The 13,999-nt window shown below is 37.9% G+C and overlaps 1 protein-coding gene across 2 annotated transcripts in view; it reads right to left on the bottom strand.

Annotated features, from left to right (window-relative positions):
- The window catches only part of LOC124630339 (kinesin-like protein KIF21A), a 55,695-nt gene that overhangs the window by 31,734 nt on the left and 9,962 nt on the right, over positions 1–13,999 (bottom strand). For both annotated transcript variants that reach the window (XM_047164239.1, XM_047164315.1), the window contains exon 3: positions 5,359–5,587. In XM_047164239.1, the coding sequence (XP_047020195.1) occupies positions 5,359–5,587 (229 nt within the window). The remainder of the gene's footprint in view (positions 1–5,358; positions 5,588–13,999) is intronic.

The following is a 13,999-nucleotide window of genomic DNA, read 5'->3' as shown; positions in this document are numbered from 1 at the left end:
GAGCCGACGTTTGAATAGAAGTTTCCAGTTACTTTCGTTTGATCATACTTCGGAATTGCTTTTGCAGATACAATCGGGTTTGGCAGATTTATAATTAATACAGAGGTGCTTGCACGCAGCTCTGGCTACATGGATACACCTGTAGATTTTTGAAATAATGCCGGGACAATAAAATAATGCCGGGACACCTTTTCACACACGGTCGGTTAGCCCCATGGTAAGTTATTAATTAACTTGTGTTATGGGTGCTAACACAACTGATAAACTACATGTAGCTACATATATACATATTTATAAATACATATTATAACACCCAGACCACGGCCAACAAGCATGCTCATCACACAAATGTCGACCGAGCCGGGAATCGAACCCGGGACCTCAGGTTCGGCAGTCCGGCATGGTGACCATTGCGCCATCGAGGTCGTCAAAAGGTTAACGTCAAAAGGCTAAGGCAGAATTCCTACTTTTCGCAAAGGAAAGGAAATTAGATGAAGACGATTAAGTTACTTCAGAAACAAGAAACCTAGTTGGTCAGTACGAAAGATTGGGTGGTCACGAACTCATATCACTCTGGGTGGTATTAGGATAAAAGTTGTTTTAAGACACATAAATATTTTGTTCCAGCTGGCGATGACCATTACAGAACAAAAGGGGAGCCGTATGAACACCTTGCACTGTATTATCTAAACAAATCAATGGCCAGCATTGGCTTCAAAGTGAATTAAAGCACTTAGCGTAATAATAAGCCAGTGGCTTCAGGTAAACAAACGATTCCACGTGGAACTCTGATGAAAGTTAAACAGTACAGAATAAGCGAGACATTATCGAGCCGACCATTATACGCAGCGAACGATGTCCAATTAATTTCGATCACAGTAAGAGATAATCTGGACTGTAAATTGGACAATTATGAGTTACCATATTAAGAAATTCTTCATGAGATAGATGCTTAATATAAAGTAATCATGTTTAACTGAGGCGCATAATTAGCGGCGTGGCTCAATAAGTTCAGCGCAAGGAGGTCGGTGTGGGCGGGCTGAGGCAAGGACCGCCGCCTGCGCAGCGCTCAACTTTTATTGTTAACATCGCATGCAAATCATAATGTGTTCTGTCATTGAGTTTTTGTATCGTAACATAATTAGCGGAGGCACGTGGGCAGCCGCCCGAGTTACTACGAGCCTATATGGCGAGACTACTTCACGCCAGATAAAGATCGCATTGAACGTAGATCTGTTTTGCACAACGATCTAGCCTATTTGTGCGTTTACTGTTGTGATCGGATGCTAATCTTTGAAGCTTTGTGCGGCTTAAATTGGAAGCATATTAATACATATATCCCCGTCATGTCGCGTTTTTTGAAACCTATTTTGGGATGAGTCAACTTCAAATTGTCACCGCGGCCTATCCATCAGATTCTAGCATCAACGACACATTTCACAAGTTCCCAATAATAAATAACAGGAGCCCTTTCCCCTCAGGACTTTTAGCGACTTCCTGTCAATTTATTCCTATAAATGTAGGCGTTACACATAATATATTGAAAGGGGCGAGGATATAATTTATGAAGTCCGAGCGTGGGTGTATAATCGCACGATATTAGCATGTGTGCCAGTTTGACGCCGCTGGTGTTTGTACGAAATGGGTCGGAACGACTTCAAATTGACCGTGATGCAGCAATCGGCCGTTCCATTTGATACTACAAAAACTTATCTGCGTAATTTACTTCTTTAAATGACTTGTTGAAATAACGCCTGTTACTGATAATAGAGACGGAAAAAATAAGCTCGGCTCCAATTCGTTCATTGTCATGCTTTTAAGTAATGTTCTACACAGTTTAAATACTACTAAAGAAGCGAAACTTAATACACCTACTGCGGTAGGGAAGCAAAAAAATATTAAGAACAAAAAAGCCAAGTTTTAACGGTTCAACGACTTTTGCTGAGTTACTGGTGGTCTCGCCCCTGGTAACATACGATGAAAGCATTATAGTAAATATGGTCTTTATCAATAGAATCAGTAGTTATGAAAGGCTATAAAATAAATATAAACGAATCACGTTAACCTGGATTCAAGTCAAGGAACTAGTTCCTTATTTGAAAAGTCGGATTATGGTAAAGCATCAATGCATACGCTGAAAACTTTTTGTTCCCGTCATTGAAATAGACTACTGGTATATTGTCCAAGTTTTAATGAACAATTTGGTTGGCTCGTGAAATGAGAACTACTCACGCAATGCAAAGAGGGTTTTTTGCGATCATGCTACGGTTTTTACAGGCCGTGCCTACGATGTTGCTGATGATAAGCATTTTTCTGTAGAATAGTATGGCATTAGTTACAACCATTATGTAAGGTACGCTGTATTTAAACTCGTCGATGATCGCCCTAGATCATAGGATCGTCAAATAGAAAGCTTTCATGAGGTACATGACGAATGGCTAGATTAACTGTATTGCATTGCATATCAAAAGAGCATTCTAAAAGAATCAATCATGTCAAATGATTAAGAAATCAACAAAGTTTCATGGACGGACATTTAATAAATAGGAAGAACCAAAGAAAGTTCCAAACACAATAGAAATGGTGCTGGGACCGCACCATTGTTTGTATACGGTGAAGGTATACTTTAGACTTTGATGAAAGTTTCCACAAAGGAACTCAGTAAGCCCAAGACATTATAAGTCATAGTTCCTCTTAAGATGCAAGTAATCATGCTGAAAATTTCTGGTAAGTTCTAAAACACGCACGTACTTGACCCAATAATTTCTAATTAAGATATCGATTGCGTCTGTATGTTCACCTAAATTATGTCACCATACATTTATCGTACGACGAAAAGTTTCAAGGTTGAAGTTTTTAAAAATTAATTTCATGGTTTTTATACATAGCAAATCAGAGTCGATCAGAGTATGTACAAACCAAACGAATAAAGAACTAGTACCTAAACTATCAGAATTCTTTGTTTTACGAAGCATATAACTTAAATCCTTCAGGAAATAATAAAAGCCAGTACTATAGGCTTTATTTTAATTCAATACGTAGTATTTTCTTTCTCAAACATTAAATCTAACTTTAATAAAGTTTATAGCCTATACGATTTTACTATGGCATAAAATGGTATGTTATGGTGCAGGAACAATTCGTACTTAGTCAACACTTTTATTGCTTTTAGCCTATGTTAGCCTTTGCACATGCACCATGCACTAATGCAATGGAACGAAACTATATAATAAAAGATTAATGTTCTTCTATAAAGCTTCAATCTAGTGGGTTTAAAATTTTCCCACAGTACACCTACGCACACTTAAACCTTTGTAGCGAAAGGTGTTCGAATGAAGAACTTTCAAGCGAAGTATCAACACATCAAGATTCTGCACTAACAAAAGTCATTACTGCGCTGACAATAACAGTCGTTAGTACTTTTTGAAAAACTCTTGTTAGGTTTGTAATAACTAAAGATAAAGACATATAAAAACCAAGACAAACAGTACCATAATATTTTCCTTCAATTAAAAACTTTCCGGATATCAAAGACACGTCATACTCAAACATGTTTAGCTATAAAATGATAAACAGCACCATACTGTTCTGTGTATGTTTGTAATTAAAGTCAGGTTGTTCGGCCTTCACGGTGTTTTAATAGAATTGTTGTGGACTTGTAGTAACTCTATATGGGTTTAGTGGTTTACTTTGTAGCTAAGACCCTTGTGAAGGGATCACCAAGTTGCAAGGATTCTTTTTTTATACGATGTCCTGATTTGTTATGTGCGATTTCATGTTACTATTTTCAAGACACATTTACGGACTCATACGTGCTTCTAAGTCATCCTGCATATAGTTTGATAACAAGAAGGAAAGGTCTTGATAGTGAAAATCAGAAAATATTTCCAATGAAATACAAAATAGTAACACCATTAATATTTTCATCTATAGTCAATCGACAGAGAATACCTACAGCAGTTTTCAAACCCAATCACAATAACATGCCTGACGCCTGTTCTTATCCGTCCACTATCTTCGCCTTGAACTCTTTGCATTGTATTGTCTACCGACATTTCAAAACGTCTGGACCATCAGACCGTGCCCTTAAGAGTACCCACTTGTTTTTCTACTGACCTTCTTTCTAGCAATCAGGCTAAGGAGTGCGACTACTTCCCACACTCTTGTACAGCACTTGCTTTGGACTGAGTGGAAAGTATGCGGCTTAGTACTTCTGGTTCAAGTAGGCATAACGTTAGGTATTAAGGCTGTATGTAAATCTGCAGATTACCATGTAAATAGCAATGTTTTTGTCGTTTATTTGCCGTCAACAAGTCTATTTGCATAAGTGGAGCAATCTCTGAGATTTGATTTTGTAACTACACAATACGCATAAGAAAATACATAAATATAGGTATTCTGTTATGAAAGAGATTGGCAATGTAGCCAATTACTTACGTCTAATGGGACAAGCCTATACATCAGGAGACAATAAAGTTAAGAAAGCATTTTGAACTGCGGTCAAGTCCTGTCAATTTGCCAAGCCTTCCCGTGATTCATGGGGTTAACCCATGGCCATATAAATGCGTAGAATTAGCAGTAGTAGGTAGTGGACAAAAATGTGTTTATTCGACGAAACATGTACTAGGGCTTTTAATGCATTCTATAAAACTAGGGAGACTCTTTATCTTGATTATAAAGGGGAAATATAATTGCAATTTACTGGCACTTTTTTATTTCATGTTCGGTAGAATGCACGCCGCATGTTTTGAGTTTTTGAGCTAATTCTCACAACGTGAGTTCTGGAGAGTGTCCCCATTAGTCTACTACACTCAAATGTACCTTTAACCTCAAGCCTACTAGACAACACAATGCACCCCGCGAGCGAGGCGGAACAGACACGAAAACACACCGTAGCTGCAACAATACCACTAAAGCCTAGTGAGACTAGTGTTCTTCCTCATATTTTTAGCCAAACTAGGTCAATAGAAACATTTCAACGAGAAACAAAGAGCTTACAGACAGACTGAAAGTTCGCATGATAAACACAATTTTGGATGGCACGAACAAATAAAGTGCTCTTTCAACTCTAACTTTCTTTTGCAGTTTTCAGGTCGTCGCTCTTTGACAATTGAATTATTTTATTGGACGTTTAAAGTTAACGTAGTAGTGAAAAATATATTTTTGATGCAGACGATTTATACAAATAGACTCTTTCGCAATAAGAAGCCCTCCCTTGCACATAAAATACTTTAGTAATGATTTGTTCTAAATACATGAGTCCATTAACATACCGTTAAAAATTTCTGCTGCATAAACAATTCCGAAGAATTGACGTCCCATACAAATCCTACGACGTCTTCTAAAATTGTCACTGACCTGTCCATAAGCGAGTACGGTAGCATTGTATCCATCGAGAGCTGCTTCCACGAGCTTCCTGACACAAGTGTCGTAGACGATCTGCTGGCATGACGATGGTTCGAAGGCATAGTCGAAGGTGAAGGCGCGCTCAGACCCTAGCGCCACTCCTCCGTCGCCGGCCGCACCACCGGCGCGAGCGCATATACCGCAGCCTTCGACCACTTCGCTTGGTGTCTGCGGACGGATCCTGGAAGAAAAGAAAATATTAATTCAATTATTTTTGTTTAGACAAATTGCAAATCGATGACCTAATTTTCGTGACTAATATGTAGGTAAGAGGTGGATGGACATAATGAACATCTGAACATCAATAGGAGTGTGAAAGTTTAGAATAAAATAATAAAGTTTAGACTAAATAATAAACGTTTCTCAAAAGTTTATAAACTGGCTCGAGTTGAGAATAGCAATAGCACTTTATGATCGCGTGAGAACCAAAGTGGTGCACTTGTTTAAGTTTTCACGTTTGATTCTCAAAACATGCGCCTATGTAATTTACTTTATCGTTATAGATATAACATTGAATTGTTATCGACGGCTGATGATGACAGATTTCTGAATTCAAAAGGGGCGCTACAATATGTTGTCTAAAAAAATAGAATATATTTCAGGTGATGTAAATATTTCAGGCGCTGTGTCAGATTAAATGGGATACAAAGAAAACAAAGAGTAAATAGGGATAAATGAACATACCCTCGCACCTTTTTCATTTTGTTGTGCCTCTTTTGAACCCTACATAAAAACCCTTTTGAGTCCGTAGTGAAATAAACCGATGTTTACAGTTCTGTTTCTAACTTTAGTCTGAAAGTAGAGACCCTTGGGGATGGTTCAGTGAATCAAGGCTCTTAGTATCTTTTACTGAGATTTATATTGACAATCCTATTGATCCTTTAGTCTGAAAACGTTTTCAGCACCTTTAGGACCTATAAATAGGAGTAGCTATTTCCATCTATTTCGTTAGTTTATCGTGTACATAAAACTTAGATATCCCTAACGTTATATGTCCAGCACTCTTAAACACGTCTATTTCTGCATAATCGCCTGACTATCAATCAAGTTGGCGCACTGCACTTGTTTTGTCACCCGATACTCCAAACGTGCTGCATTCACTTCAAACGAGACGAGTGGCGCCTCTTATCGATTGCGAGGCTCTATAAATTGTTTTCCTTTGCCTTCAAACATGTCTGTGAATTTATGAAATGTTTGCTTTGACAGTTCGATTTTTGAAGTTCAAACAACGTATTTCAACGCTTGGCTGGAGTTTTTACTGGCGTTGTTTGGACAAAAATCTTCGTAGGTGTTTTTCGGCCAATTGCAGTACTTTTAAACTCTGCAGCTTCGAAGAAACGGTATACAACATATGATGCAGTCTTTTCAATACGCATCAGACCTTGACGATAAATTCGCAATCGTAAAACTGCTCGTGTTATACCCATCAATTCATGATCCGTCATTGCTCTTAATATATTTGTCACGTACACTTTATTGCTTTACATCGACATGTAAACGTGAACAAAGTTCCAATCTTTAAATAACAATTACGTCTGCCTAGGATTTTACAATTATTTGCACTACCGGACTACACACATAACTCAATATCAAATTGATATTCTCATTATTGTCGTATTTCCCATTAAAACTTTAGAAATAGGTAGTTTTTTCTTCTTGACCCGTTCCCAATATTTTCAGCTTTCGTTCCTCTCTGACAGACATTATACTCGCATTCTCTCTTTCTAATTCAAGTCAACTTCAGGCAATCAATCCATCTTTACCTATTCAAATATCACTTCTACTAAATCATTATTATCATCATCACACATCGATATACAAAGATGACGCGATCAAATCTGCATAGTTCCTCTAAGAGTATCATAAAATGCTCATTTATTAACATTAGCGTTTGGTTAGACTTAGGTGCCCCTTATCAAGGCTGATCAGAGATGTGTGTATAAATAAATGGATCTCTTGAAGGTCGTGCGATATCTCTCAAGGTCATCTCTTTGTATCTTAACTGATCGATCAATGGCGTATGTAAAGATTGCTTTAGTTTAAGATCAGCTGTGGAAGTCATCTGTCCTGTTTGTTTACGTTAGAGAAGTAAATTAGCATTAGGTACATGCATATGAAGCAATGATATAATTACCGTATCAGTTGGTTGTTTTAGATGCAAATTCCATTGTTCTTGTTTTGTTAAGAATACGTGTAGTTACATAAGTTCTAGTACAGATTGTGCATAATTGTCATGTCTTGTTCTAGTGACCATATTTACAGTTACGTTTTGACATACGGATGTTATATCGAACGACATAACTTGAACTAAGTTTGTTAATTAGAAAAGTGGTTTGTTGGTTTGTCAAGTAACAAAAAGTTTAAATGTTTGTAAATCTATTTTGCGCTTATTGATTGCAGATTTGTCAATGTTTTTTTTGTTAGGAAGCTGCGTTGTTGGATCCTCTCATACATTTTAAATAGGCATGACACAATATATCTGTTATTTCTTCTAAAGAACGTTAACTAATTTTATAGATGTCGTTACGACACCTTTAACCTGTGACATCAGATCTAACCTGTTACTGACACCATAATTATTCCATAAAGCTGAATAAACAGGGTGATTTGAATTCGACAGGTTATTATGTCCTGTTGCTGTGCAGCTGCATAGCTAGCTAGACCACCACAATTCAATGAGGGTCGGAAGTACCAATTAACGGACCAAAAGGGAACATACAAAGCGACAACCGAACGGACGCACCACTCGTGCGCATTGCCACGGTTACCATAAAGGCGCGGCTCCACCACAGTGCACGCTGTGCACGGACACGCGGCGCATTTTAGCTGCGTGTATTCATTTGTTTGACAACGTGGGTCTACGTTTCCACTGAAGTACACGAATATGACCCACGACTATGTATAGCGTGGCACGGCGCACGGGTAGACCCACGCTGACATCGTTGAGCTACGTAACCGCTTACAACAACTGCTCTGCGATAACCGAGCTGTACATAGTCGTGGGTCTTATTCGAGTACTCCAGTGGAAACGTAGACCCACGTTGACAGCGTTGAGCTATGTAACCGCCTATTCGAGCAAGCCACGCGTGTATCAATGACGTCAATTCATGCGTAGCCTCTCCGTGGGTTGCAGTGGACACAACCACATACATTTTCTTACAAAGCGAAGCTTAATACACGTGCGTAGCCTCTCCGTGCACCGCGGTGGAGCCGCGCCTTAAAAATTATCCAGCTACAATATTCATATTTCGAACATGAATCACTTTTTTACTTCCCGTATGATTTTGGTAAGATGAACAATAATTAGGAACAAGTTGGTCATGCTGAACTTTTTTCTCATAATAACCGTCATTTTGTGACGAATTTAGGACACGACATTTCGCGGGAAGTGCTTAATCTGGTGTCTTTGTTTGAAATTCTGCATCATTTAGATTTTATTTGAAGATTAATAATTTTATGAACTTATTTTACCTCCTTTGTCTTTGAACAACTGAAGGATTCCATTTAACTCAGACGGTTTACTTACAAGAATGTGCATGCAGGCTAGTAAAAAGGTCTTCTTAGTAGCCATTGTATTTATGCCGAGATTTTAAACCAACGGAATACTAGTCTTCTTATAATTTAACTTTAATCCTGTTAACGAAATAAGGCGTAAAATTATCATTCTATTACACTACATTGTATGCGAATAAATTACTCTGCTCCCTATACTTTGCAGTGCGAATTCCGTTCACTTATTGTGTACAGCATACAGCTGCATACAGGGGCTATTGTACCTTCGTTACACAATGGGCGCACGCGAGCGTCCGACTGGAACACCGACGTCGCGGCACGCCATCTTCTTCCTAATACTAATAGCTAGACTTTCAACACCCAATTCTTTGGTTGCACGCGGTGCATTCTCTTTAATCACCTCTACATTGTTGCCTATTTGTTTTGGAGCCAGCTATAGTTATACAACTTTTAATAAATTCTTGATTGGTATGAAGAGAGTAACATCCAGGAAAGTAACTTCTAAGTCTATTTAAGGGGATAGGAAGCAAGGTTGGGATAAACATACTAAAGATAATAAAAGGAATGAGATAGGAAAACTTGGAAGGCAACGGGACTGAACTATCTTTATAGATTAGGAAGGAAAATATTCGGAACAGAATTACGGAACACCCCGAAGGCAGTAACCCCTTGACCTAAATACGTCAGGCAGGGTCTAAATAAAAACACTTCCTTATAAAGGACTTGCCTGCAACGATGTTATCTTCAGGCCAAATTAGACTTAACATACATCGGAAGCACTCACTATAATCGGAGAAAACTTAAGTGCGAGATGAAAGTACTAACTGGATGCTTAGCTAAATGATACATCAACAGACACGCAAGTTCGCCTCTGAAAATAGCACGCACTACTCAAGCAGCAATCAGTCGCATGTTCTTAGAAACCTTGCTATTTACAGGCTACGTAAACATGTACATGTAAGACTTCCATTGTACGCTGTGTTTGTACGCTTTGTGCAGCCACAATGGCACCACCACTCTCTGTTATCAAACACCGCTTATAAACGGATATCACAACACATTGTCCCATCACGCTTTTTGTATCACAATTTGTCGTTTAAGTAATTCCTATGAGTCAGCTGGACTTGTACAATGGGTTAACTGTTATGCTTTACAACGGGAAATGAGTTTAATTAAGACGTCGTTGCATTTCCCACGAGTTCATTGTGTCAGTTTTCGTGTGTTTGATGTTTCTTTGTTTCGTGTGATCTTGATTGATGTCTAATCTTCACAATCGCTTTATTGTTTGATTTCATTGCAAAAGTAGATCGACGAGCTTAGGTCGGTAAGTAATAAACTGTACTTTGCTTTACCATACGTTAGACTGGAAATGATGCTTCTTTATTATCTTGTGATTCGATTTCGATTTCTGCGTTGAAATCGAATCGACATCAGATTAATGATAAATTGATTCCACTATATTAGAATCCGCCATTCATAACCTGTCTATCTGCTTAACAATAAAATCTTACGACTGTCACAAAATTGGCTATTTATGATCAGATTTAGACCAAAAATATCCATAGATATTATTTCTGCGCATATTTCTGAAGTGCATAAGGCAATCTAGAACAGCCGTGGGTTGATAAGAGCCCAAATATTTAGCGATTGTCGCCCACTTCCCATTGGCGCCGTGGGCAGATAGAAAACTATAACCTTTGAATACATTAGTACTTTATAATGATATTCAAGGTGTTGCAATAAGCCTTATTCTGTAAGAGGAAACATTGAAATATTTTACTGATTAGTCTGTGCTGTGTGCAAATACAAATTCATATTTTGGAGGCTCATAGTGTCTGTTACTCAATACTGTCAAGTGTGGTAACTTGCACAATTCAGCAATGCTTAGGAGAGAAAATAAAAATACATAAAGAGAAATCATTATTCTTCACTAGACCAATATTCTGAAACAAGAATGACTGACTATGTCATGACTGTATCATGTCAGGAGATACAAAATAGGGCAAATGTCTCTTCACAGAAACAATATCGGTATTACACATTCAAAGAGAATTTCCTAAATTAGGGCAGTTTCAATAACAGTCCAAAACTATCACGATAAATATTCCAGTATCAATATTCCGCATATCTTTGATATCTGTATTGTTTCGATACTCGCCGTCCGCGTCCGTTCGGTAAACAGATACTGGAATTGATATAACATGCGCTCTTTTACATACCATAATTTATGTATTTAGCAAATCCACAAGGCTGGTAATAAAAAAAATATTTTACTGTAAGTACAAGGATAAATGATAAATATTTTCTTAAGACATTATTAATATTTTTTTATGAAATCAATAAAAAACTGTTGACATTACTCCACAGTTCCGTATTCGTTGACATTAACGCATTAGCAAAACTTATAAGTTACAACATGTTGTATAATTCAACCGCATTCTAGGCAATGCGGGGGCAGCAGTCATTTGCATAAATGCAATTCTAAATGCGACCAACAAATCCATAATATTCAAAATAAGAACGCACACAATTATAGTTCGGCCATTCAGAGAATGCGTTCCTGACACGTCGCGATTGAACTGACGACGTAATAACATTCATTGATTATTGATATAATAATGTTGTTTTAATGCTCCTCAATTGTTAAAACGGTAAACAACCAGCAAAAATATTTTTATCGTAACTGCAACGCCATTGCAAAGTTACGTCGTCAGTTCAATCGCGACGTGTCAGGAACGCATTCTCTGAATGGCCGAACTATACCTATAGGTCGTAGCGCCTCATAATAAGGACGGGCCATTGAAATTTTAACGGTTTACAAAATCGGAACACGATCTGAATGCATAATAAACCAAATAACATTTACCGACGTGCGTTCGAATCGTGTCGATTTTGTCGAATGCATAGATATAGTCTCTGGATGCAGGCGGCGGAAAAAACAATAAACATGCCAGATTTAATGTTTGAGCACGCTGTATAACAATAGACGGATATAGCGTACGAGAGATCGAGTCGTCCACACAAATGGGCAAATTATCGAACATTCTTCAGGATTTGGATACACCTTTGAATTTCAATTATTATTACGAAAGTGTCGCTCAGTGTTGAGACATATAACATTTTTTTATGTGGTAAAACAGATTTTTTATATGGTAAAACCTACTTTCCATGATAATCTATGGCTGTATAATACCAACATCACATAAGTACTATGCATTACAGTCTACTCGCCCGTATTGTAGGTGTAAAGATAAGAGCGGTTTACTCTTCCGTATTTGCAAATAGAAACATTCATTCCATTTACGAACTTACTCCACAAAAACCTCTGCGGTAATATCAATTTAAATTGGGAAAACAGGCCAAACCGCGGCTGCATACGAGAAAGCCTGGAACATTCTAGACCACATCCTTATAAACAAAGCTGGGTAATAAAACTTTATGTATCTTCGTAATGGTAAGCATTACGTAGATATTTTCTTGTAGTTCATTGCGATAGAGTACAGTAATGTCTGGTTGCGTCAGGTAGACGAGACAATGACTATAATAGAAAGTAATCGTCACTTTGATGTCAACAACTGCTACTGCAATATAATCATTGCAGTCAGTCTGCATTGTTATCTGTCAGAAAACTCAAGCCTATTAGGTCAGAATTAGTTCTACAAAGACTAGACTTTTAGCAGGGTTTAGTAGTTACAGGTGAGAACTAGAGACCTTTAAAGATTATTGATTCACAAAAAAAATACTAATGGAATCATTTTCGCCAATTCATCTTGGCTTACTTTTACTATGTAATACAGGTAAGGGTGAACGCTCTAGTTATCATCCTACACCATCAAGCGAATCAAGTGGGTCACTGAGGTGTTGGTAAAGGGCCAACAACCCGCCATTAACATAACGCAATTGCACTTTTCGCTATTATCTCTACGGAAAAGCATGAACAGCACGTAATTGTAAATTCTGCAGAAATGTTAATTGTAAGTAATTTTCGTGTTAGAAGCGGCAATTAATCTTTTTTACTTGGCGTAATTTTTATTCACACACGATTAACCTTTTTTAGCGTCGCTTAAATGTACCTAGATCCCATAAATTAGATTGCAAGGTTGTCAGTTCAAGGCATCTGCGAAATCCTTTATCCGTTTCTACAATATCATAACAGCCGCACCTTATTGAGCGAAGTCGTCATAACATTCAAAAACTGGAGCAATAATAGGTAATTTAGCCATGTAGACCAGTCGAACTTGTAATATTGAATCGATACGACACATGTTCCAATTGACATTCACCTCCCACGTCTGAACAAACTTATAAAATATTTAAAATTACTGAACGGACGCAAGTAGGTGTCGCGACCTCAGTGTATCCCGTCATCGATCGTCTTGTAAATAAATAAACACTATGATTGTCTTTGTATTGTAGGTAGCAATTACTAGTACCTATTAGGTATGTCTTAAGGCCTTCGCCGTGGCCATCCGTCTTCATCAAGTTAGAAACTAAATTAATTGTAAGAGATAAAAATATGAAGGCAAAGTACTATAAAATGGGACCACAAGATCACTGACATTTCCGATATAGCTCCAAATTATCATAAACACGTGACATTTATTTCAGATACTTCCCACATTACCGGAAAGGCACAATAAAGAAGCGAATGAACTCAGACCGGTAGCATGATTAGCCAGATAAAGTTGGTCGACAACTTCTAGCTCGAACTTCCGCGAGTTTTGGGTTAAAGATCACAATTCGTCATAATTAGACGGGGTTTGTTTGACGCTAACGAGGATAGCAACCGGTTTGACTCTCGTTTCAGAGAAATGACAGGTAGTCAAGCAGTTATTACTGCCTTTGAATTATGGACGAGCCTTGTTAATGTAGGTCGTAGATCGTTAGAGATAAGGAACGACAATTCCTAAAAATAACGATAAATCGTCGAATCTTTTTAAGGAGCTAAATCGCTAGCATGCTCCGATTGGACGGGAATCAAATAAATATTCAGCTCGTCCCGACGATTTCATTACCAGAAGAAGTAGTGGCAAGTTTAACCTAACAGTACGGCATGTAAAGGACATACATGCATGTTTGT

This window comes from Helicoverpa zea, chromosome 1, assembly GCF_022581195.2.
Source record: "Helicoverpa zea isolate HzStark_Cry1AcR chromosome 1, ilHelZeax1.1, whole genome shotgun sequence".
NCBI classification, from domain to species: Eukaryota; Metazoa; Arthropoda; class Insecta; order Lepidoptera; family Noctuidae; genus Helicoverpa; species Helicoverpa zea.
The sequence above is the reverse complement of the archived record's forward strand: the minus strand, read 5'-3'. Positions and strand labels throughout refer to the sequence as shown.